Source organism: Triplophysa dalaica, chromosome 3 (assembly GCF_015846415.1).
Source record: "Triplophysa dalaica isolate WHDGS20190420 chromosome 3, ASM1584641v1, whole genome shotgun sequence".
NCBI lineage: Eukaryota > Metazoa > Chordata > Actinopteri > Cypriniformes > Nemacheilidae > Triplophysa > Triplophysa dalaica.
The window spans coordinates 14,578,667-14,605,679 of NC_079544.1; the positions used below are offsets into that span (position 1 = coordinate 14,578,667).

A 27,013-nucleotide genomic window follows, 5' to 3' on the forward strand; every position below is an offset into this window, starting at 1 on the left:
CTCACCCAAAGAGAAGCTGTTTCCCTCAAGTGCCAAAATTCTGCTTGCTGGAAATCTTGGATGAGCTCCCACGATTTCCCAAGTATAATGATGCAACGTTGAGGTGTTGTAGTAGACCATTACTGAGGTTTATTTCAGTGCACATCTTCCTATACATTACTCTTTTCTTGTGATGACTAAAGCATAAAAACACCATTTCGAAGGTCGTTTACATGTATCCTTTTGTCAAGATCCATTCTTTAATCGGCAGAAAGCAGGAAGCTTGTATTATTGGTGTTAGGTGATTGTTACACGACTATCCGACAGGCAACTTGCCAAGTCAAGTCCCGTTAAATACAGCAACTTAGGCATTAAACAGACAGTAAGCGGCGCTGCGCCTCAAAAAATACCCATACATAAGAAATGCCTCGCGATTCGGATGGAGAGGGTTCTGGTGCGGTGGTCCTCAGACGCGATACAAGAGTTATTGTGCTGTTTTAATACTTCTCTGAAAGCACAATTAAACGTGTAAATCAAAGAACACGAGGGAGTAGTTAATCTGTAAATGATGACCGATCTCCCGCAGGGGTGTGCCGTAGGACTGGTAGGACCCCCTCCCTCCCTCCAATTCTGTGCAATTGACACTCCTCCGTGTAGTCGCAGAGAATCAACAGCTTCTTTCACACCGAGGACGAGGATGATGCCACACATATAGAAGAGAGAGCAGCATGAGAGACTCTTCTCGTGAAAGACATGTTCTGAATGAAAGACAAGCACACCAACAGGAACTGTGCGTTTTTTTCCCTATCAGGCTGAGATTGATACTCGCGCAAAGCGTGAATTCGCCACTCTCTTCAATGTGCGCTGAGATTTAAGGAGACTTTGCGTCCCGACGGCATCTAGGCAAAGCGCTATTCATGTTGCAAGCCCAAGCTTTATGACAATGGATTATTCGCTGTTACTATACAGCCTTTGGGTTCCCGTGATTCTCGCCGTTGAAGGTAAGTGAAAACGCTCTTTGTTACGGGGCTACTCTTGTTTCCGAGCTACCTTGGTCATCGGTTGGCTGTTCTTTTATGAAAGCTGTTGGAAATGTCATCGTGAAAACACCGTTTAGTCGTGGCGGTTGTGACGATCGTGTGGCTTCATGCCTTGAAACTTCACGTTTGGCGAAAACTTAAATGTCTTCATGTTTCGGTATTTTGACGTTAATTCTTCCGCCAGCGATGCGCTTGTTCAGCGTGCGATCGTAACACGGCGGAGAGCTACAAATGTTGCGTAATTATAAACATTGTAACATTTGAATGCGCTTATGTTCAATATAAGATGCATTTGAGAAGAAAAAAACAATAGAAGCAGTTACGTCCGTTTAGATGTAGTCTACACGGATGACTGTGCATTTGCATTGTTCATAGAAATACCAGAGCTTCATGTGTCGTGTTTTTTTTGGGGGGGGGGCAGTTTTGTATCGTTACAGTCATTTTTGACCATTTAAACGGGGAAATGTATCATTTCTGTGGCTCGCGCAGTCTATTGATAAGATGTTTGGGTTTTGGCATTTATATGTATTGATACGAGATTCGCCGCAAGCCCTATGTGCCTTTTGTTATAAAAAAACAAACCGTGACAATAGTGTCACATTTATGAGCAGTTATTTTGTTGTATAAACATGTCCTTCACACAACCAAACCTCTCTTTATTTTTCTTGCATATAAAAGTGAAGCCTTTACTGATGTTATGGCAATGCTTTACTTTGATCATTGCCAATTCACAAGCAATTTGCTTTATTTAAAATCCCATGTAGCTGTTAGATTTTCAGGGCTCTGTGCTGCTAAACACATGGTTTAAGACTGCTGAATGCCCCCTGTTGCTTTGGTGTGACACATTTCCCCCTAAGCCCTTTACATCACCAGAAGTGATGAGAGCAGCATCACTTCATTGTAATTGCCACACATGTTAATTGGCTTGTGTGATTACAGCTGTTCAAAGGACTAGACTAGGTGAGCGAACTGTGGAACATCTAGTAACAACGAGTCTTGAAATGTATTACAAATGTATATTTTGAAAGCAGCGGCGAGGGGAATGTGGCAGAAATCAAGGATAGGTGTGGTTTTGAAAAAAGCTGTCAATACCCTTGAGCTTCAATGACTTTAAGATTCAAGGGATGTTGTGAACAGGTTAGTGTCCCGTCATTTTTAATTACATTTCCGTTTCTGAAGGGGTTTAGAAGTCTGCCGTTTGCATATTTGGCAAAAAAATGCAATTAGTCTCCCCTTTTCCTTTGTAATTTAACGCTTGACGAATATTCATTTCATATCAAAACAAATTGCCACTTGGAAAAAACAAAGCTTTCCTCGTTACGAACTAACAGTCTCAAGACAGGCTTTAGTTAGGCATTTTGAGCGAGGATACATGCAGGACCGGCATTAATATGCACCAATGTCGTATCCCAATAATCCTTACAACTACAGTAGAGACAGATACTCTGCCCGTGACTGCCTCGGTTCTTCATCAGTTTCTGTGTCAGAGCCAAATCAATATAGTGTGTGTGTGTGTTTTTGTGTGAGAGAGTAGATGTGTGACTCATAGACCAAGTTTCCAAGCAGATTTCTTAAGACTATTAGTTACACTTCCATTGGAGGTCAAGTGGACTGAGCACCTCATGACAAGAGGAAGTGTAAAGCTGCATTGAGGGTCCCCTGTGTCAATTCAATCCATCTGTCAAGCAGCCCAGGCACCGTGGTGTCTAAATATAAACTAATACAATGTTTTCCAGGCCTGGTTATCATTAGTAATGATAGACAGATATATCGCCGAGGCCAATATAATGGATAGATATTTGGAGTTTTTTAAATAATCAGAATCGGCCGATTACCTTATCTTTTCTGCCGCCATACATCACAACGTTTTGTTCTTAAAAGGGCCCCTCAGACGTAAACTCAGAATTTTGAGGTGTTTTGAGGTGGATTTGATACAAATATTGTATTTAATTTTGTAAGTATTAATAAAATGTTTCAAATCCTACATTTTATTCATATCAAGCCATGTTTAACTGCCCACGACTCATGTGTGGACCTTTTCAAGTGTTCAAGTCTGTTTTAATGCTAACATACACGCTACGAACTAGGCATATAATACACAATAATTGTTTATTTAGTTTCACCTATTTTCTCTGTCACTTTTACTCATTTAATTGCATTTTCGGCTTATCACCCCCAGTTCTTTCTTAAGTTCTTTCCCCAGTTCATTAAAAAACCCATCAGTCGAACACGAATCATTACAGAGGTTTTAAGCTTGCAAGTTTTTATTTACTAAAATAATAATAATGTACAGTAAACATGTAAGCATGGTCCTTAATTTCTCTCACACAAGTTCCCTGAAACTGTTTTTAAACTGTCTCCATAAACACAGAGTTATTTTTTAACCCAAGAAATTGAGCTTGTCATGGCCCGTTTTTTGATTTCGATCATTTTAATATTGGGCATCCTTTGTGCAAGTTTAACCCAGCTTGTGTTCTGTCTAATTTCCCCTGCGCTGATTTTCCAATATCCTTATTTTTAGGCCAGCTATTTTTGAAGTGCGGATAGTTCTTTACAATTTACATTTTTGAAGCTTGGCGAAGTTACAAAAGATTTCAAAGAATAATGAGTTTTGTACATCTGCTGACTGTACAACGCAAAGAACATCCTGTATACTCATTTCTGTTAGACAGACTGCAATGAGCTGCTTTGTGTAAAATTAAAAAATGGTGATGCTGTGTTCCACAACGAAGCCAAGCACACAGATGTAAAAAGCCTTAAGGAAAGACGGAATGCGGTCATAAGGAATTGATCAAAGAATATCGCTCCGGTTTTATGAATATTTCACACAGCGAGATGCCCTTACAGCTATTTCATCAGACAATTAACTCTTTGTGTGATTTACAGGGCTATAAAAGCGAGGTGTACTATGTCCACAAACACTAACTCAGTGTTTGCCAGTCTGAGCAGCATACGCATATTTGTCGGGGCCTTAATCAGCTAAGTTGATGTTCTGCTCTAAATATTCCATGGATTTCTTGCAGATGTGTGTGTGTCACATTCATTTGAAGCGAGCGCTCGGCTTCATCGAGCACCGACGTAAAAAGTGAATAAAACATTGGAGAGCGCGCTTAATTTGCAAAAGCTGGCCAGTGCAGTTTTGCTTCACTGATTGGAGTGTGTTTAGAGAACAACGAGTGCCTTGGATGCAGAATGTCACCGCATCTAGAGCGTCCCGGCGGTACCCAGCAGGATCTGTTTTGGGATCAGCCACAGGCCAGAGCTGGAGTGGCTAGATAAATGCGGATTGCATTATTAGTGTGCGGAGCGAAAACAGTGATTAGGCCTTCCACAGACTATGTGGGGAATTCAGATGAGTGAAGTGCTTTGATATGCAGCAGTTGAAATTACAGCTATTAGTTTGCCAATGCCGGCCTATGTTTGGATTGCAGGCTGCTGTTGTCTAGATGCTCATTGGTTGTCTATTTTGCAGAGACTCTTATGGACAGCAGGTGGGCTACAACAGAGCTGGCGTGGACCACCTATCCGGAAAGCGGGGTGAGTGTATTAGCTTTTTCCTTTTTGTAATTCTTCATAAGGTGGGTAATCTGCTCAGACTCCCCTACAAATGAGACAATGGGCAAGAAAAATCACCCTCTACCTCTCTATGTGCAAGCACGTACTGTATGTAAATATCCCAGGAGCTCACAGTGGCGGTTTACTTTACACACGTGACTGGTAAGGAAATTAACCATGGCAAATCTGACCTTAAGCTCGACACCCCCCACCCCCCAAATCCACTCGCTCCCGTAGTACGATTTGTCTTTGGAATGTGCATGCGAAGTCAGTCAATGGAAATGATGGGTTGCCATGGCAACAATCTTAAGCTGCTCAGCCCTTTTCCTGCAGGCTGGTGCTCGATGTCTGGCATCTCAAAAGCCATGCATCATCATAAGTAATGTGTTCCTTCACACCTGGAGATAAACACATGCTACCCCTCGCTGTGATGCCTCTTAATTGTGTTGTGAGAAGTTCACAAAACCCAAATGTCACCTTTGAGTAAGCTTTTTATTTATAACTAAACCTCCGACATGCATTTAATTGAGCATTATCCTCCTCTACCTGTTAGTGAGCTTCGGGGCACAATTTAGAGGCGTCGTCTTCATTACAATCAATATATATGGATTTTTGTAGACATTTCTATGGTTTTGAATTTCTATTAGACTTAATAGAAACTATATGCACAGGGAAGATTTTCATAACGGGTAAGCAATAGGGAGAGTTTCAAGGTATGGCATATATGAAGCCGCTATTGCTAATGCACTCCTTACGTACAATAAAGCGTAGTTTATTAAAAGCAAGTATGAGATCTTTGTATGAGATTGTCCCTGCTATTGTTTATGTCTGCAAACACTGGGGGCGGTTATAATTTAGAAAATTTCAACCTAATAAAGCAAATGAGATGCACACAAAATGTCTCTGTGTTTAATAAAATAAAGCTTCATTTTGTTTAATAATTGCTAGGAAACACAATGCACTATATTAGTCTATCAAATATTATGTTGTTTTCTCGTTAAAGGGATAGTTCACACAAACTGAAATTCTTTCATCATTAAATCACACACATGTCATTGAAAACTTGTTTTTCCTCCGGGAACATATTTTGCAAAATGTTATTTCTGTACAAACAATCTAAGTCAATGGGGGCCGATGTTGTTTGGCTACCAGCATTCTTTAAAATATCACACAGGTTAAATTATTAAATAATTTCGTGTGAATTTTTGGGTGAACTATGCTTTCAAATAAATATCGTTTTTTTCCTAATGCTATCTCTGATGGTTACTGTTAAACTGTAGCTATACAGTTAAATTGGCCTTGTAAAGAAAGTCCAATGTGTAGTAAGTGGCAGTATTTTATCCTCTTCTCAGTGGGAGGAAGTAAGTGGATACGATGACCACTTGAGCCCCATCAGGACATACCAGGTGTGTAACGTTCTGGAGCCCAATCAGAACAACTGGCTGCGGACAGACTTCATCCCCCGGCGAGGTGTCCTCCGCGTCTATGTGGAGCTCAAGTTCTCTGTGCGAGACTGTGGCAGTATCCCGAATATTCCGGGCTCCTGTAAGGAGACCTTTAATCTTTTCTACTATGAATCCGATGGAGACATGGCCACGGGAAGCAGCCCGCCTTGGAGGGAGAACCCTTATGTGAAGGTCAGTTCGAATGAGTTTTGCTCTTAAATGATGAGTTTGCATAGAGATGCATTTCCTATTTTGGTGAACGGTGCCATTTTCACGGTTTACTTGCCTTGGGAATGCAATATAGATGCAGATATATATGGAATGTTTAGATATATACATGGAGAAAGGAATTTACCGCTTGAGCCATACGATCAAATATTTGTTAAAAATGTGCAAAGCTTTGTAGATTTCTTCTGAATACCAGTGTGATAAACGGTTTGTCTCTTGAGAAACGAACGTTAATAATCTCATATCTGTCTCAAACTGAGTTCAGATGTGATAAAATGCCAAAGTGTGCAATCATATTGGAAAGATTTTTATTAACTCGGATGATAAAAATAATCATCAAATTTCTAAACTCAATTATCTGAGCTATGTACATGAATTTGAATAGCTTTAATGAAATTATATACGTCAAGACTTTTATAAGGAATTCTTTTTCTTGTCCTTTGTCACAGGTGGACACCATAGCCCCGGATGAAAGCTTTTCATTGCTGGAATCAGGTATCGTCAACACCAAAGTACGGAGTTTCGGTCCTCTTTCCAAAGCTGGTTTCTACCTGGCCTTCCAGGACCTGGGCGCCTGCATGTCCCTAATCTCTGCCAGGGTCTTCTTTAAAAAGTGCTCCACCACCATCGCCAACTTTGCCATCTTCCCTGAGACGGCTACGGGTGCCGAAGCCACTTCATTAGTCATCGCCGCGGGGGCCTGCGTGCCAAACGCCGTTGAGGAATCGGTCCCTCTAAAGTTGTATTGTAATGGAGACGGAGAATGGATGGTTCCTGTGGGAGCCTGCACCTGCATGCCGGGCTTTGAGCCGGCCAAAAAAGATACTCAGTGCCAGGGTGAGTCTTCTTTTTTTTACTAAAAGGGGATTCTTTCTAAAGAGTGTTTGCTGGCAGATGCCACAATGTGGATTATGAAATCTGTATGAAAGAGATGAAGAGGTTACTTTCAGGTCAAAGTGTTTTTGTGCTTTTTTAAGCAGTCTTTGGTAATGCTAATTTTAAACTAGTGTTTTATAAGACATTGTGAATTATTTAAACATAGCATCCAATTTGCTTGGTTTTTGTGAACCAGTCGAGAGAACCCAGCGAGTCAATTTTTGGTGATTCACTGTTTTCTACATAAAATAATCCTGTGAAAATAATTCTTGATATCTTTAATATTGACTGAGTAAGGACATGTCAAATAACATTACAAAATAATAAAAGGTAGTGTCAATAAATCATTTATTTCATATGATAAATATCTACACAAATGACCTGTTTTTTTATTTAATGGCTATGACAGATTTGATGCTCCCAATCTCATATATAGATCATGTGAATTTTGCTTGGATTTCACTTTTTTTTTTTATAATACAATAAAAAAAGTGATTTTGATTATTTCTATATGTAACTAAACATGGAGGAAAATATTATATACCATGTCTAAATTTAAGTAAGAATATAAATGGATGCTGTCATTCTGTATTTTTTAAAGAGGTCATCTGGCACGAATATGTGTTTTCCTTTGTCTTTGGTGTGCTATAAGTTGCCCATGCATGTATGAGATACGTAAAACTGCAAACATTAAAGTGTCATTACAAAAGATGCATTCTATCTGAAAGCGAATGCTTACCCAGACCTGCCCGAAACGCCTTGTGTAACCACAACCCCAGAAATCTACGTCAGTTCTTGGTATGATTTGAAAAAGACCGCCCAAATGCAGTCAGTAGAATTTTTTGGAACCTGATGTTCCAAATATTGTAAGAGGCGTTATATTTCTGTCACAGGGAGGCAGTATTCGACCAATCACTATACACTGGTTAACTGGCCAATCATAGCACACCTCGCTCTTCAGAGCAATGCGCGTTTCAAGAAAGGGTTAAAAAGGAGTTACAAACATGCATGGTATGTAGTAAATACAGCGTTTTTGAACCTTAAATCATGTATACACACTTTGCATTACCTTTAAAACAAACATTAATATTCGTTTGAGCCGTGTCATATAACCTCCTTAAGTGATTTACAGTATCATTATTACAGGGGACGTGACCTGGGGGCAACCTGAGGTTAGGTGCACACAAACTTTTTTAATTTGTCATCATTGTGGGTACATTCTGTTGGGACTTCTGTTGTTTACCGACCTAATGATGTTTTCGTTACCTTACCACTAAATCTCACACAAACTTTTTCAGTGAAGGCATTATTTAGTATGTTTATCACACCAACACTTGGTCCCCGCAATATATGCAAAACATGACACACTCCTACGCTTATATCTGTGTCCTGTTTGCATTCTGCAGTCAAAATATCAGCGATGTGTTCTGGAGTTAAAAGGCTAAAAACAATAAGAGAATAAAAGCTTTTTTATGTGAATATGTAAACCCCTCATTTTAAATCTCACGTGGCTTTTAATGTCTTGCCTGGCCAAAACACCTTCAGTCCTGAACATTATACAGTCTGAACAACTCGCCCGTTCTGATCCACAGTCTTCCCGCAGACCTGGTCCGGGCTAAGCGTTAAGAGCTTCAGTAATGGGTGGAGGACTGCAGTGGTGTCAGAGAACAGAGGCGGCTCACAGCTTCTCCTGACACATATGATAGGGCCCTAACAGAGTGATATACCAGAGACCAAATGGTCCTGCCGAGGCCCAGATGAATTCTGAAACGGCAGTCTGTGAGAGTAATGGAGAAAATTAAAAGATAGACTACAGAGGCGGCGAGGGGGGGGGGGATGGTGGGGTGTAGGGGAGTTAGCTGGATGTAGAGTAATAAAATGTGAATTGGACGGGACTCTTGGACCGTGCGCTGGGAAGGGGCTGGTGGACAGAGGGAACTTCCTTTGTGATTGCCAGCATGTAGCGGCTCATTTGTTTCCATCTGCTTGTTCAAGGTTAAGAGTGGTGCCTTAAAGGATTGATAAACGATTCTCGGGGGCCACGCTAGAGACGCCAGATTCGCCATGGCCAATGGAGAGAGTGCGTTTAATTTCCTTTATCACCTTCCAGCTGTAATCTGCAGGCTTGTGTGCCCACTAACACACACACACACCGGGAAGCAGCCAAGCCAGTTTAACATTTATCTGTCAGACTGGCCATGTTTCTGTCTCTCTCTCTCTTAAATCTCTTCCTGTCTCATTTTTCGCACTGTCTGAATGCGGAACGCCATGCATGTTAAGGTTGGGAGCAGGGGCCATTCGCACAGATTTTCCACCTCCTTATTACACTCGCTCGAGGTTTTAGCTGTGAAGTAATATGCGTCACGGATGGAATATTGAAGATGTGCGGCGTCGTGTGCAGCATTGATATAGTCGGGGGTCTCTCTGTATGGGCCCCATTAGCCGCTCTGCCATCCACGGTATTTTATTGTGGAGATACGGGTGGGGTGGATTGTTTACAGGGAATAAAATGGAGCTTTGTGAAAGCAGCAGATTTCTCAGCCAGACTGTTACATCAGCCATTTTCTTCTCGAAGCAAACTGACTCACTTGATTGCAGCATTATAGCAGAGTTTAGCCCCGGTGGTGCAACTAACTTTAGAAAACCAACTTTGGTGATTCATTCTTGTTCCAAATGTTTGGGATCATTTTCTTTAGAAGAGAAAGTGTGTCGTTTTGACAAAATACTTTCTTCTACCTCTGTTTGATATTCAGAGCAATGGCTAAGCCATTCACGGGTTGATTTGCCCATAGAACAACAAACGCAGTCGAATCATTACTTTGAGCATGATGACCAGCCCAGCACACCTGTCATTGGCCAAAAAAATTGTGAGATTCTCTGTGGGATATATGGATGAACGACCAATTGGGAAGGGGATGCAACGTTTGTCGATGCAACTGCTTTTTTTATCTGTGCACCTCCATTTTGTGCCGCTAGTGAAGCAGAAATTACACACGTCACCTTTAATGCACTTTCTTTCTCTTATTAGCATGCACCCCAGGGACGTTTAAATCCAAACAAGGCGAGGGTTCTTGTATGCCATGCCCTCCCAATAGCCGGGCCAGCTCTAGGGCATCTAGCGTGTGCCCTTGTCAAAATGGCTTCTACCGTGCTGACAGCGACTCTCCTGACAACCCATGCACAAGTAAGTTATGTATCATCAGTGGCATGTGTTAAATGAAGATGAAATCTTTTGTGTATATGTTGAAAATGTATGTCGTGTGCTGATGTGGTGAAGTTTACTAATGGCATAGAAAACCGCAGAGATATAAGGTCATCATTTCTGTTGTTAGCTTGTCGGTTCTAAGTATCTTATGTGCAATTATGACTGGTAAGCTTTAGGGGTGTTGCGTGTTGTTGACACATGGGTTTAATTGGAAATAACACATGAATTCACACATGGACGCAATGTGTTGGGCAAGCCCTTGATTGGAGAGAAGTTTTGCAGAAGTGAAGTGAAACATTTTTATGAGGCCTGAATGTTTTTTGTAATTGTTTGAAAAATAACGGAATTGTACTGGAGGTAGAAACAATAATTGCAACCAAAGTTTCCAATTCCTCAGGCAGTCGTGCTTTGAAAGTTTTAGCCTCTGGTTTTAATTAGTTTACAACATGATTCATTGGTTAGAAATTTAACCCTGAAAGTTTACACTGTAGTCTGCATTGTAAACCCAATTAGACATTTTTGCAGTAAATATGCAAGAATAGTTAGATCATTTATTTAGTTCAGTCATGACAAGTCTCAGAGTGAGAAGTTCAACCAGCATTTTTTGGCATTGACATGAGATGTACATAAGCTTGATTTTGGCGGACGAGATCTGCTACGCTGCTGCTGCAATAATACAAAAATATTTCAGCTTAATCAAAAATATTTCAGCTTAATCAAAAATAACGACGGAAGGCTGCTGCAAGAAAGTAGAGTGGAGCTGGAGAGAAGGAGGGATAAAATCGTTTTTCATGATCCCACGGCATGCTGAGCGAAGTTAGAATGCTATATACAGTATATATGGTTACGTAAATAGGGAAGCATTTCTGATTGGCACAGGACTCATTTGAATGAGCCAATTAGCGATTTTTTGAACTACATAAATACATATAAATATTTATCATATCATTTTTTTAGTAGTCTCTAGTGACATTTTTTTAAACTGTTGAGTCAAAAATTATATCATCCCTGTATGTGACTCTCTTCTGTGGATCTCAAAAGAAGATATTTTGAGAAATGTCTCAGTGGTATTGTCTAATCTAATGGAATTCTGATGATGTTTGGTTACCAGCATCCTTCATATTATCTTATTTTGTCCTCTTCTAAAATAATAAAGTAATGCAGGTTTGGACTGACATTAGGATGACTAAATAATGAAATTAATTTCATTTTGGGGTGAACATTCCCTTTAAAAAAAGAAAGAAAATCTGGTGGATTTATTATTCCTGACCAAACATATTGTGACGGATATGTTCTCTTATATGAATAATGTATGATTTTATTCCTAGACGTCCATCTTATGCCTTATTAAATGATTGTGTACAATGTTCTACCGTTCCAAAAGTAATATCACTTTACCTTTGTCTTCTTAGCTATTCCCTCAGCACCTTTAAACGTGATCTCCATTGTAAATGAGACCTCAGTGTCTCTTGAGTGGTCCGAACCACGAGATTTGGGCGGGCGAGGTGATGTCGTTTACAACGTTGTGTGTAAAAAGTGCCTGCATGATGGCGGAACGTGTGCCCGGTGTGACGATAACGTGGAGGTGTCGCCACGGCGACTGGGTCTGGCAGAGAAACAGGCTGCAGTGAGGAATCTTCAGGCTCACACCCATTATAGCTTTGAGATTCAGGCTGTCAACGGCGTGTCATCGAAGAGTTCATCCATCCCTCAATACGCCACGGTCAATATCACCACAAATCAAGCAGGTGAGAGATAATTTTTCTGTCTGATTTTGTCAAATATTATTTATGTATATGTTTTTTTTGTCTGATTTTGTTTATTTATGGTTTAGACCTTTTATTTGTAGTCTTGCACGTTAATCTGAGACTAGTAAACAAGCAGGATGTTTAACATATTGGAAATTACAGAACAGATCAAATAAATAAAATGTCTATTATATAAATATAATTTGAAACAATTATCACTACAACAAGCATATGGGCATTTAAGAGATCGAGATTAAAATCTAGATTCAGTTTGTATTAAAAAGTTTTGAGTCAAGTTATTTCCAAAGTAGACAGCTTTTTCCGTACTGATTGATGAAAAGAGATTTTGAAGAAGATGATCTTTCTTTTGAAAGTCTCTATGATTCAGAGAGCCTTACTTGGATTTTTGAGTTCTAATTGATGATTTCAATGCTCTCTTCTGTACTGTTTCAAAAGCAGCTTGCTTTTTAATGCAGCCCACTTCCTAACTTTACATTTTCGTACTTAAGACAGAAAGCAGCACACACTGATAGGTGGTCTCCATTTTTGCAGACCTTTTTTAAACATTCATCAACCAACTAAATTAGTTGACAAGGTACAAATATTTTGAGGTGTGCTAGCTTTGTGTGGTCGCACACTTACGGGCATGTCCAATGATATGCTCTTTAGAAAGAGACCTTCACTCTTCCATCTACTTCATATTTTACAACAGTCATGTAAACTAAAGGCTGTTGGCTATTAACAAAAAGGGCCGAGTCCTAGCTTCCTGTTTTAAAGGAAATGTTGCACTTATTAAATGAAACTAAAGGGTCTTTAAGGAACCTACTCCAATAAAATGAAATAACTGTTTTCTTACTTTGTCTTGTCTCTTTAACACCTGCAGCTCCGTCCGCAGTCCCCACCGTACATTTAATGCGGGCTACAGCTGGAACTCTCAGCCTCTCCTGGCTGCCCCCAGAGCGGCCCAACGGCGTGATCCTGGATTATGAGATCAAGTACCAGGAGAGGGTGAGGAACTGCTGTGCATCTAAATCAACCACAACTGAAGAACTGTTGAACCCGAGCCAGGTGACATTACACCAGGCACCCAGCACGGGTTTAACTGGCTTGAGCTCAAAGAAGCCCTGGCTCTACTTAAAGTGGAGGACAATAGAAGAACAGATGGCCACTGGTCAAAACCCAATGGCTTATGCTAAAAAGAGCAGAGCTTAATTCGTCTATAGGATTTACTTGCGGCCATGTGTTTGGATGAAAGTGTTAGCCCAGGCTTGTCTTTTCAAATGCGTGTGATCTGTTAATTGCAGCGAAAACCGTTAACTAAATCACATTCAGGAATAGCTCATCCAAAAACGACAATTTGTGTCACCCGTATGCCATTACATACCAGTATGACTTTCTTATACGTGCAATGGTAGTCAATGGACCAAAATGGTTCCTTTAAGAATTGAACTGACTGATTGTCTGTGTTTGTTTTTTTCTCAGGGAGAGTCTTTTTCTCACACCGTCACTGCCCAGCACACCTCTGCCAAGGTTGAGGGTTTAAAGGCTGGTACGGTGTATGTTGTGCAGGTTCGTGCTCGAACAGTGGCTGGATATGGACGCTATAGCAACCCGGTGGAGATCAGTACAAGTCTTTATGGTAAATATATAGACATACCATGTCTTTAACACCTGTTTCAGCCAAATATGTAATTTATAGGAATAGTTTACTCTCTAGCTCATGTCACTTGTGAAAAAATAAGAGTATAAAACTAGTCGATGCAAGGATATGCATTATATTACAAGTCTTACTTTTTTAAGATATATATCAAAGACACCTTGTGTGAGGAACAGACTGAAATTTAAGTCATTCACAGAAAATCCTGCATCTGCCCTAGTTATCCCACCCACATGCATGAGGGATGTCTGATTTTTTTTTTCTTTCTGTAAGATCTTTTCAATAAATCTGATGAGCAGATTCACCCTTAGGATAAATAAAGTTAAGGGTAAACTTGGGGGGGGGCAAAGATGGATTTTGTGGCATTTTATGAAATATAGAGATTTTATGCAATGAAACATCAGTAATATAAGACCACCAACCCAAATAATTAATATTCCAGCATTTTATAACTGAATATATTTTGGTTCAATTAAAATTCTAAGTTTAAGGTTATTAGTCTTTATTTAGGGGGCCACAAAGCGATGCACTCTACACAAAAGGGGGCCTTATGACAAAAATGTTTGAGAACCGCTCACTTAAACTGTGTCTCAGAATGTACATTTTTACTTGGTAAGCTGGTGTATGAAATAAATTACATTTTCCTGACAGATGACCCTGAGCGGTCAGTACAGGACCTTTTGCCACTCATTGTGGGCTCTGCCTCTGCTGGATTTGTAGTCATCCTTGCCATGGTGGTCATCGCTTTTGTTTGCCTCAGGTGAATATGAGAAATATACATGTTCTGTTTTTCTGAAATAACCTGGATCATGAAAAGTTTGCATTTCATACTAGAAAGGAATTGGGTTGGAGGGGAGGAAATCGTGACGTCGACCAAAAGGAAGAAGATTATGAGAACTTGTGTAGACTAAAAACATACTTTAACCAAATTTAAAGAAGATTAGTTCTACAGACAAAACTGTAATAAGATAATAAAGTTAATAATGAGGTTTATTTATCTCACTCCATTGGCAAATAGTTTTTGTTTTGACCGTGAAATCCCAGTTTTAACTTTGCCAATGCAATTACTGTGTACGACGAAAGAAAACAGGTCCAATCCTGATTTAATGTGACATTAGAATGCCTTCGCAATAGCAATTTGCATTGTGCGCTGCCTCAATGCTTTTGTACTTCGTGTCAAGCAAACTCAACAGGACAACAAAATCGGATCAAATAAGGCCAACAAAAAAGACTTCAAAGTGTGTCCAACTTTGGATATTTATGTGGGTCTCACAAGATGCTCATTTGAGGCCACTTCGCCCCAGAGCGAGGCCTGGGCCGTCGCCAATCACTCCAGAAACGACAGACTGCCACTGTGTCTATTTGACACATTCTTCTTGACTGCGACCGCCTTATTGTGCAAAAGCAACTCCTCCTCTCTGCTTCAACCCCTTTCTTCTATCTCATTCATGCCTTCTTCGCTAATGTGTGCATTGTATGTGTGTGTGTGTGAGGAGCATCATTCTCTCCCACTGACATTTAAATTGGAGATGAGATGCTAATTAGCAGCAGGCGTCATTGTTAGTGCAGGTCGTGAGACAAAAGGATTTCCACACATGGTGAATTCCAATAGGCCCCTTTGCTCCCGTTCCCTTTCAAACACGCTACTTATGTGGAGTTAGCGAAACAAAGAGTTCCTAATGAGAATCCTAAGATTAAATACACCGTTCACTGTCTTCAGATACTCAATGCAAGCGTGTACGCTCCATGTCTGCTTATTTATTCCCTAAACGTATGATTTGGTGATTTGGAGTCCAACCTACATTTTGAAATGCTTCGAAAAACAGACTGCACGGTCTTGACAGACGCTCTCGAGTGCTTATTGTTGTGACGTCCCAGACTTTGGATCCCCTATGTACCGTGTTTCAATTAGAAGTAAATGGCAAGAAATCGCTCTAAGGGCATGATATTACACGTTCAGGAAGTGAATCACACTCATTTTGGGTTCCGATTTAGATTTAAAACTAGGTTTTTGCGCAATTTGAAGGACATAATTGATGATTGAAGCATATGAAATACCTAACTACTCAAAAGTTCTCTTTCAAAATTTGCCCCAGTTAAATTTTTGTGCCTGCACACTGTGTAAATCCAGACGTAAGCTAGACTCTCAATGTGCGCATTATCTGGTTACAGACGGCAGCGTACCGGCTCAGAGCTGGAGTACACGGAGAAACTGCAGCAGTATGGTGAGTAAAACTGCATCTTGCTTTCCAGACACAGGAACGGCATTAACAGAACAGCAGAAATCATGTTTGCAAACAGAATATGATGCAATAAGGGCGATTACATTGATTGTAGATTTTCTATTATTCAAATAAATGAGGCCATACGTGTTATAAGTGCAGAAAATAATATGAATATTAATACAAATTCTCATTTTAGTGTCCCCAGGTGTCAAAGTTTATATCGATCCTTTTACATACGAGGACCCGAACGAGGCAGTTCATGAATTTGCCCGTGAGATTGACATCTCGTGTGTGAAGATAGAGGAAGTCATTGGAGCTGGTAAACAATGTTTTTTCATAAAAGGACGTGAAACAAGGCTGTTTTCATTAATATAAAAATATTAAATAAAACTGTACTAATACGTCATTGTCTGTCTTTCATTTTTACATTTATTTGTACTTGTGGAATTGCATATGTCAAGTTGTGTTTCTCAGCATCCCTTGGAACAGTGGTTCTCAACTAGTGGCAAACACGTTAAAGTGCAGTTTATTAATATAACATCACCATATTGTCAAAGGACCCTATCAACAACAGATTAATTGATATACTACAGTACCGTAATACTGTAGAGAAGCATTTTTTTCAGATTTGCCTTTAGTTTTATTTCTGCCCTTCTTGACCCGGTCAGAACGGATCTGCCACATACTTTTGGGTTGCGTGTTACCCGTTGAGTCCCAAGTTAAGAACCTCTGCCTCGGAAGAGACATCTTAGAATTGAAATAGCTAAATGCTTTATATGGTTATATTAATATTCATGAGAGATGAAAGTTTTTTTTGCAACTAACCGTATGCATGCTGCTTGCTGCCTTCACCTACATCTTTTATTGTTTCGTCCCTGTGCTTTTTCTTTTACAATCTCTCTTCCCTCCACCTTTTCCAACGTTCCCATTCTCATCATCAGGGTCCAGACCCAAAACTCCCACAGCCCTTAAATTTCTCACTCCTCCCTCTCCACTCTCTGGCCCTAAACTCCACGCTCACCCACTCTCTCCATCCGCCCCCTGCCTGTTCAAACTCTAAACCATTGCTATCCGTCCTATTCTCTCTAGTGCACTTTCTCATTCATTCTGTTTTCTGCTGTGCATCACGCCCTCCCGAAAAGATTTTTTAATCCTAAACTCAAACCAATAATCCTCCCTCACTCTCCCTCGCCCCCCACCCCCACTCCCTCTCTCCTCTTCCTCTCGGTGATGTTTATTCAGGAGAGTTCGGGGAGGTGTGTCGGGGGAGGTTGAAGCAGCCCGGCAGAAAGGAAGCAACTGTGGCCATCAAAACTCTGAAGGCAGGCTACACCGAGCGTCAAAGACGGGACTTCCTAAGCGAGGCCAGTATCATGGGCCAGTTTGACCATCCCAATGTTATCCACTTGGAAGGAGTTCTGACCAGGAGCTGCCCGGTGCTTATCGTCACAGAGTTCATGGAGAACGGAGCTCTCGACTCCTTCCTCAGAGTAAGATGAAAATCATGTCTGATATCACTACAGATTTCTTACATGGATGTCTTATGTAGAAGCCTCTGCCAACTGGCAAACTGTAATTTACTATACCTCATTTAGTATAGTTGTAGGTTGCATCACCAAATTAATATTCATGAACTGATAAGGTTTATTATGTGGGGGCATATTCTAAAGCTTATCAGCTCATAAATTTAAATTTTCTCGCCCTGACTTTAACGTCCGTAAACATTGCACATTACTACCTAATAGTATTTAGGGGAGGTAAACTTGACCTTTACCCATCAAGGCGGCAACTTTGCATTCAAGTCAGTCTCCATTCTTTCATGATCTAATAAATTCCCTGGCTATATTTTTCTCCAAATATCCTGTATCACCTTACAAAAATAATATGGGTTGCAAGTGTCGTTTTTCTTGTTGACTTTAACTAAACTCGGTTTCCCTCGCTAAAAAAGAAAAACATGTGGCCAGTCTTTAGCCAATAAGAACATATTTCAAGCTGTCGGGGAACTTGATAACCCTTCAGCATGGAACAATTATCCCTGTTTCTTAAGAGAAAGATCCTTTAACTTGTGTCAACATCTGGCTTTCAAAAAAGCAAATTAACCTTGCAAGACCTCGGTCGGGTTTCTTGGTAAACAGAATGCACAACAGAACCTTAACAAATTCATGCATTCAGTGAGATATTAGCAACAAAAAAGTTAAAACATCCAGTAGTTGAAGTGTTGGGGGGTTCACTCTCTACCGAGACCACCAGACAGAAACTTACTTTAGTCAACTTAGAACCCACAATCACCAGCTCCTCATCCACCGAAGTCTTCCTACGACGCACCTTGTTCTCACACGGCCCAGCCAGGGACACCAGCACATTTATTCTCCATACACACACATTTCTAAGAATAGCCATAAGCCCAAGCTTTGGCATGAATGATCTTCAATTTGTCAAAAAAGGCATGGCATCAACATCAAAATCTTCCAGCAGAATGTTTATCATCATGGCGCAAACAAAGTGAGAACATTGCAGACCTGATGATGTTCCTTTGGCTTTAAGGCTTAGCATGATGCATGTGCTATTTGTGAAAACTCGACTTGTGAATTCACCCTCAGAGATTGTTCGAGCACCGGCACTCGGTCCACAGCAGTAAAGTGTGGAGCCCCGCTGCTGTTACTAATGCTTGTACTTGAGTTCCTCCATTCAGTATGTGAAAAAGCAAACATGTGGCTTTGATATTCTATGTGAAGTATGTAATTGAATTATGCTTTCAAGTATTCAATGCTGTTGCAAAGGAAATTCCTCCATGGAGATTAGGTTTTGTGGCGTTTGTGAGGAGACACTTTTTCATAGCAGTGCCATTCTGATACCCTGAAGAAGATTCAGCCTGCTGAAAGCAGAATTAGTAAACGGGTTTGTCAAAGACGGGTTGATCAAAACAAGTTGAACTGGTGCAGTGTCATGTTTACATCTGTTAACATTTCTTTATTCTACTGTTTTTGCTCAGCTAAATGATGGCAGGTTCACCGTCACGCAGCTTGTTGGCATGTTGAGGGGCATCGGAGCTGGAATGAAGTATCTGTCCGACATGAACTACGTCCATCGTGACCTGGCTGCCCGCAATGTTCTCGTCAACAGCAACTTGGTGTGCAAAGTCTCTGATTTTGGCCTCTCTCGCTTCTTAGACGATAACTCATCGGACCCCACCTACACGAGCTCACTGGTGAGTTTGAATCAGCCAAACATTTTTGCTCTTGCTTAATATAATATAAAGCTAAGAACTACACAAAATCATAATATCATAAAAGATCCCCCAATCCACATTGTGCCATTATTGTGTCTTTTTTCTTTTACAATCTTATACATTAGTTGTCAGGAAAGTATTGTTGTCATTGCAAATAAATAAAAGGTCTATAAACTACAATGTTAGATGTTAATGTTAGCACGAAGGCGTTTCTGAGTAAAATCAACAATTTTCATTGTTGCAAAGTAGCTTAACATGCATTATAAGTTATAATATTTAGTAATAATAGATGCATAAATAAAATAAAAAAAGAGATAATATATGGTATTAAAAATACATGATAATAAAAAAATGGTTACTAAATTTTACCATTTGTGAAAGATATAGGGTTAAATTTGTGGTTACTGTGGTTTAACTACAAACAAACAGTATGTTTACTCTAATTTGATCATGGTTATATTGTGTATAATTCATAATTTTATTTTCTGATTATCATTTCTTAAAGGGATGGTTCACCACAAAATGAAAATTCTGTCATCGTTCTCTTAACATTTCGACCCTTATGGATTTATTTTTTATTTTTGCAGAACACGAAGAAGATATGTTGAAGAATGTTGGTAAAAGAAAACCGTTGGTCCCCATTGACATTTGTCTTTAAAGTCAATGGCGATCAACAGTTTTCATTTACCAACCTTTTTCAAAATATATTCTTTTGTGTTTTGCAACATGAAGAAAGTCATACAGGTTCGAAATGACTAGCGAGTGTGTAAATAACCTTTTTTTTTTTAACTGAACATGAATAGTCCCACAAAAAGAGCTGTGGTTACTACCAAGTTACAGTGATGTTATCACTTGTTTTTATTGTGTAGAGAGATATCGAGGAACCAGACAGGAGTTTACCAATATCGACGCATTACAGTTATAGTGTACACAAAGAATTGATAAGACAGTCCTTGACCACCTTATCTAGATTGTGGAGTACAGATGGCATGTATAATACATAGAGGAAGCTTGTCGTTATCTCTGTCTGTGTAAAGCATATGGTTGTAGTCAGTCTGTGATGGCTTATTCGATGTATCCGACATGATAGGCTGAGAGTGAAGAAATTGACTGACTAGTAGCCCACAGTATATAATTCCTTTCATTTCTCGATTAGTATTCAGCCATAGCTCGATTTACGCAGCTAAAAATGCTTAAAAATTGGGTTCATAATTGGAAACGCTAGTACTGGATCGATACACGTAAGGGTGAAGATTTAGTGCTAGCTAGCTCATTTAGCTCGTACTTTTCTTAGATTAGCGTATTGATCGGTCTGGCCGCTCATGTAGTCAGAATCACAGATAGATCAAACCGATGCCTTTAAAGCCAGATTTCTGCTGTTCTAGTTTTACTGTTTTTTCATCTCTGATTAATGAAGCCAGTGAGGTAGCCTGTGGGGAGAAAGCCATGAGTTAGGGCTGAGGCTTCACTCTAATTAGGCTGCTGAAGGCTCCATCTGTGCTTCTAAAGTTGGTGTTTGGGTTTAATGGGGTCTGTGTGTTATACAGGGGGGGAAAATCCCAATCCGCTGGACTGCCCCTGAGGCCATCGCCTTCAGGAAATTCACCTCTGCGAGTGATGTGTGGAGCTATGGCATTGTGATGTGGGAGGTGATGTCATTTGGAGAGCGTCCGTATTGGGACATGAGCAATCAAGATGTAAGTTTACTTTACCTTTGCAATACTGTGAAGGGAATGTCACGAAAACACGACGTGGTCAAATTTGAACCCAAAATCTAAATATATATATATATTTTTTTTAAATGAGATCATTGTGTCATTATTCTAATAGTAAGAATAATATTGTTAGTCTATTTTTTTTACTAAACATTATTGTAATGACTGTCATATTATGTATGGATTTATTTTATCTCATTGCTGTAATAGACATATAACTGTTAAAAAAACTACTCTAAATTTATTATAACACCAGCATACAATATTTAATGATTTAATAAGAATTTTTAATATAATCTCATTTTTTTTCTCTCTATTAAGATTAAATATAACATTGTTATATGCTATTTTTGCGAAATTCACCCTTGACATGGATAAAAATTCAGTCATCATTTACTCATTACTCATTTAAACCTGTATGATTTTCTTCTGCAGAACTCAAAAGAAGATATTTTGATATATTCTATTGTATATCCAGAAAACCAATGCAATACAATGTTCGTTACCAACAATCTTTAAAATATTGTCTTTTGTGTTCTGCAGAGAGAAAAAAGTCATACTGGTTTGAAATGACAAAGGAGTCAGTAAATGATGATATAATGTGCCATATGTCTCACTTATAATACTTTTTCAACCCTATTAGTCTTTATAACAGTTCAACAATGTAAAATATTTATTTCTAAATGTTTCCCAGTTGTATACAGTGTGCCTAATAAAACTCAGTATACAGTTGAGTTTGTCCTTATCTGAAAGGACGGTGTAATTGCTCTGTCTGTGCTTGCTGTAGGTTATGAATGCAGTGGAGCAGGACTACAGACTGCCTCCTCCCATGGACTGCCCCGCAGTGCTGCACCAGCTCATGCTGGAGTGCTGGGTGAAGGAGCGGAACATGAGGCCACGCTTTGGCCAGATCGTCAGCACACTTGACAAGCTGCTCCGCAATGCCGCGAGCCTCAAAGTGCTTACCAGCACACACTCAGGGTGAGCAGAAACCGGACCAGATTAGACATGGGTCAATTATGGCTCTGAGTTATAGGAACAGGCGGTCGTTTTTGGGCAAAACGTAGTTTGTTAAATCCCGAATGGCAGAAGGGGCAGTAAACAGTTTGGCCAATTAGTGGTGTTTCTTTTCTCCTGTGCACCAAAATTTGTCATACTTTTGGTTATTTATCGACCACGTTTAAACTCTTACCATGAAGTAACTACCATAATGTGTTTTAAATTTAGACCTAATTATTAACATTTCATATACGGTTTTGACTATTGCATTGTAACTCTTTATAAGAAACTTTTATTGGCTCAGTAGTTGCTCTCTCTCCTAAATAACATAGGAGAGAGTATCTCTCAGTATTTTTATTTTAGATTGCAAAGGATCAGCTTTTTCTCAAACGTTTCAGAGGAAAAAAAGACAATTCGACAAATGTTGACAATATAATTTTTCAATTGATCTTGCCAAACCTGAGCACAGTTTGTGTCAATATTTACATTGTTTCTTAACCTCAAGAGGACGTTATATTCCTTGGTCCAACATTGGTTGTGTGATAAAAAAATATTGCAAGATAAGCAAAAACTATGTAAATTACCATTTACCGTGCACGGCATTTAATCCATGACCACCCTCCCCATACCTCCCCACCATATGCAGTTTTGACCGTATAAATTATCCAGCAGCAGTGGACGATAAATAACACTGCTGAGTTTGACTTAGTAAAAATAAACACGCTTATTTCACTCGCATTTGTTAACGTACAGCTCTCGCCTCAAGCACTCTGAACCAAAGCATCTTGGGAACGCAGTAACGGCTGACTTACACACAGAGCAGTGCCCTTTCCTCTTGGCAGGCTGCTGTATCTGGTCGCTGGGGAAGCGGGTTCTGTTCATGCTATGGCTAGAGGAGGGGATGGAGAGAACTGTAGGAGATGCTAAAAGAGAGCAATGACTTAAATTAGTTGCCTAATGAGCTTTTTAATGTGCCGGCAGTGGAGGCTCGTGCCCAATGCAGGACTCAGTCGGGTATGCACACGCGTGCGTGTATGGAATTACAATCCTGCCAAATTATTATTAAAAATAAATAAATCCATGAAGAAATGTAAAAAAGTGAAAATCATTAAAAAAATAAAAATAAATACATATTATTTTTATTTATACATTTTTTTATTTATATGTTTTTTATTTATATTATGCATTTATGTTAATATATATGTATTTCCATATTTTACATGTATTTATTTTCACATTTATTTATTTCTATATGTCTTTGTCCATATGGTAATGAGGGTGCGTGTATTGCTTCAGACATAGCAGTCTGCTGTTGGCCACAGGCAAACTCTTTGGCCACAGTAACATCTTGTTCTTTATAAAGTGTTGAGTGTGATCACACGAAGCAATAATATACAATATTACAGCATTTGCTATAATAAACTGCAGCATACTATATATTATAGTAATATATACTGTAGTACACTATAGTATTTACTATAGTAGGATTTAAATGCCCTTGTGGAAATAAACCATGATTTTATCGTGGTGCAAGTGTAACGGAGCACTAATCGAGACCAAGACAAGACCAGCGGCTGGTTGCATACTTCAACTAGTCTTACAAGTTAGACATCCAATTTTTTTTAAGTCAGATACATAAAAAGAAAGATTGGTCCAATTGAAATCTGAAAAGTAAGACTGATTAGTCTTAAATAATTGCTAGCCAGTTAGACTAGTTGTAGAGACGCAGTCTTAACTTAGCGACTAAGTTTATGCAACTTGACTTTAATAAAATCTTGAGTCATGAGTGTTCAGAAACGATGTAGTATCTGGGAATTTTACTACAGTATACTACAATAAAAAACGAATGGTATACCTTGTATATGCATACGGTTACGCTGGTATTAAATCACTTAAAGCATGATATTGTTGTTGGTGGTCCAGTGACCTGAATGCCAACACGTTGTGCAGAAGCACTTTGGGCCCTCACTCTGTTCCCCTTTCTCTCATCCCGTAATTTCCTGTCTCTCAACTGTCCTATAATTATAAGAGAGGTTAAGAGACAGAAAAGTGTGATACTGTCAGAAATCATTACTTTTCCATATGACTTGCACTACTCAAAGGCACACACATGAAATAATACTACATGGCTAGTCAACTTGTCAACTAGTTCCTGGATGGGCCAGCATCCTGCACAGTTTATTTCCAACCCTAATCAAACACACCTGACCAAGCTTATCATTCAGGATTCATTTGAAATTACAAACTGGTGCTTGACTAGCCCTGCTTCAGCTTATACCGTAGTATTTACTGTAGTAAAGTGTAAAATGATAAAAGGGCTACTATAGTTGAGCCATTGTAACCAAAATGTAACCATGGTGGTGCTACAGTAACCAGAGTTAACCATACAAATCCGCCAAAGAATGTGGCTTCTACGCTTACACTATGATAAAATCATGATTAATTTCCTTAATATAGTAAATACTATAATGCACTACAGTATATATTACCACAATGTATAGTATGCTGCAGTTTACTATAGGGAATGTTGAAATATATATATTATTGTTTATGTGGTCAGACTCAACTCTTGCATATCATTTTGTCAAAGTACACAATGTTACTGTGGCCAACAGAAGCACTCTGTGATCGACTGCTATGTCTGAAGCAAGACACGCCCCCTCATTACCATATTGATACAGAAATGTCAAAATAAATCAATGTGTAAATACATATATATTAACATCAATGCATAAAAAAATATAAAATGTGTAAATAAATAAATCAATATAAAATGAATGGAAAATAGATATTTAAACTCGATTTTTTTGCAGTTATACATAGATTTATTTTTGTATTTATTTATTTTAAATTTTGGCAGATTCCAAATATGTCGTTTGTGTGTGTGTGTGTGTCTGTGCGCGCGCACCTTTGCGTCATGCCTTCGCGTGGCGCCGCATGCTGATGGCTTGTGTATGATTCATTTATGTTTGCATCTGTATGCACGAGCAGTGCTGGCTCGGCTGTTGACATGCCGCGATCCAATCTACAGGGACAGCTGTGCGCATGTGATTATTATTCATCTTTAAATAAGAGTGTGTGCGTTTGGCCTTTTTGTTGTGAATAAAATGTTATAAAAATGTATGTTGTCCCAAAACCAAATGCTGTTAATTTTATTCTGTGGAATAGAATATACTTTTTTTGAATCTTAATGCTGCCCTTTTTGTGTAATTGTTCATAATAATTACATCTGTCAAACTCAAAAACGACAAGAAAAAAAGATTGAAGCATCATCAAAGTATTATTATTTTTTGATATTTTAAGTCCTCCTAAGCCAGTGGTTCTCATCAGGGGGACCGTGGCTCACAAGGGGGGCCCCGCTGTCTTCTATGGGGACCTTAAGATGACCCATAAAGACGATAAAATGAGCATTGAAATACATTTTAAAAAAAAACGTATATTTCTTATATTTGGCCAATTTTATAATGTATAAAATAAATTGTGGGGTAAAAATTGTGTTTTTGTGAAATTGAGGTGGGCCTTATATTTTGTGGGCCTGAATATTGTTAAAAACAATGTAGGGCCTTGGAGTCAAAATGATTCAGGCTAGCTGTGTTAGAGACTAAAAAGTAGGAAACTTGTCAATACCAATTGACAGTGAAAAGAACACACCATCTTTGAATTTGAAACATTAATTGTCCTTTTTGGTGTGTGATGCAAAAGCAATCTTTAATAATTCATAGGTATGCGTTTCATGCAAATGATAAATAACTTAAATCATTTTAACTTTTAGACGAACTCCTTTCATTTTAATTTACAATGATAGCTGACTTTTGCTTTGCTTCTTCCTCTCCATAGGGATCTCTGTCGAATCGGAGGGACCCTACCGGGGCACCAAAGGAAGAGTATAGGAGATTCACAAGACATGAAACAACAAATGAGCCAAACTCTGCCCATACGGGTTTGACTGATTAAAAAAAACACCTGCTGAGCCTCCGGGCTAACAACATATTCCCGTTTGAAGACTAAACCTTGCTGGGCCATTCCGTAGAAAGCCCATGGAAAATTACTGGAGCTGTGAACACCCAATGGAAAACCTGGATACTATTTGGGACCTCTTTATCCCAACCCAACCAAGGAGCTTGTGGAAAACTATGGTGTGTCCAACGGAAAACTGAATTTGCTTGATAGGCAACCTGTGCATCAGACACCTGGGGAGAAATGGGATAAAACCACACATGTTAATTGGAATTTGTACGATGGCGCCTCAAGCAATCGTCTTTGTTCTTTTTCTCTCCCTTTGTCATGACATTCCCGTGTTTACACTGAATTTTCATTACATGGATTAAATTGAAGACGTTTCTCCTTCTCAGGTTCAGTTTGCATGTGTGCATGTGTTTCTCTAATGGCAAAAAAATATCTCTTCCATAACTCAAATCCCTTCTATCCTTTCCTCTTAGCTGTCTTTATTTACAGAGGCGACAAATGACAAGACGGACTAGAGAATTATAAGCTAAGCGTAATAATGTTTAAAAAATGTACGCCGGGATGTTTGATGTTGACTTCAGGACATTTCGCCACTCCTTTTTCCCCTCAAAGACACATTTCTTTTGATCGCTTCTTCATATTGAAGAAAGGACGACGGGGAGTGTGAATGGAAACATGAAAGTTCCAAACCAGGCAGGATGGACTTACTACGGCTATCAGAAGAAAAATAACACATTTTCAAAGAATGGAGCGCCTTATATGGACGTGTTGACTTTTAAAAGGGGGGTTATAGTTCAAGAAAGGTGTTTTATTTACTTCTGTTGTATTTTGTCTTCCATGAAACACTGTTGAGAGACTTTTCCTCATGGAAGGCATCAGACTGTGATTTAAGAACTGTCATTTCCCCTACCTGTGACGGAGGGGGAATTGTGCTCGGAGTATGTTTGTGTGTGTGTACAGTATGCTCTTGTATGCTTGAGTGAGTGCTACAGCTTCACATGCATGCCATATTCAAAACCCAGACCTATTCGAGAGGTGCGACAGGTTGACTCGAAAGCTGTTGTTTGATGAATATTCCAATTATTTGAATTCAATCTGTTCCAATATGCATAACTGTGTAAATAAATATGCCTCATAAGAGCTAAA

General features: G+C 39.3%; 1 protein-coding gene across 1 annotated transcript; it reads left to right on the top strand.

Annotated features, from left to right (window-relative positions):
- The first annotated feature begins 460 nt into the window (after positions 1–460).
- ephb3a (eph receptor B3a) lies at positions 461–27,013 on the top strand. The gene is made up of 16 exons (XM_056743191.1): positions 461–980; positions 4,492–4,556; positions 5,927–6,211; positions 6,697–7,084; positions 10,152–10,307; positions 11,741–12,076; positions 12,960–13,084; positions 13,559–13,715; positions 14,385–14,493; positions 15,906–15,958; positions 16,155–16,277; positions 17,201–17,448; positions 18,951–19,166; positions 20,735–20,884; positions 21,690–21,883; positions 25,739–27,013. The coding sequence occupies exons 1-16, from the start codon at positions 917–919 to the stop codon at positions 25,845–25,847; spliced, it is 2,778 nt and encodes a 925-aa protein (XP_056599169.1). The 5' UTR covers positions 461–916; the 3' UTR covers positions 25,848–27,013.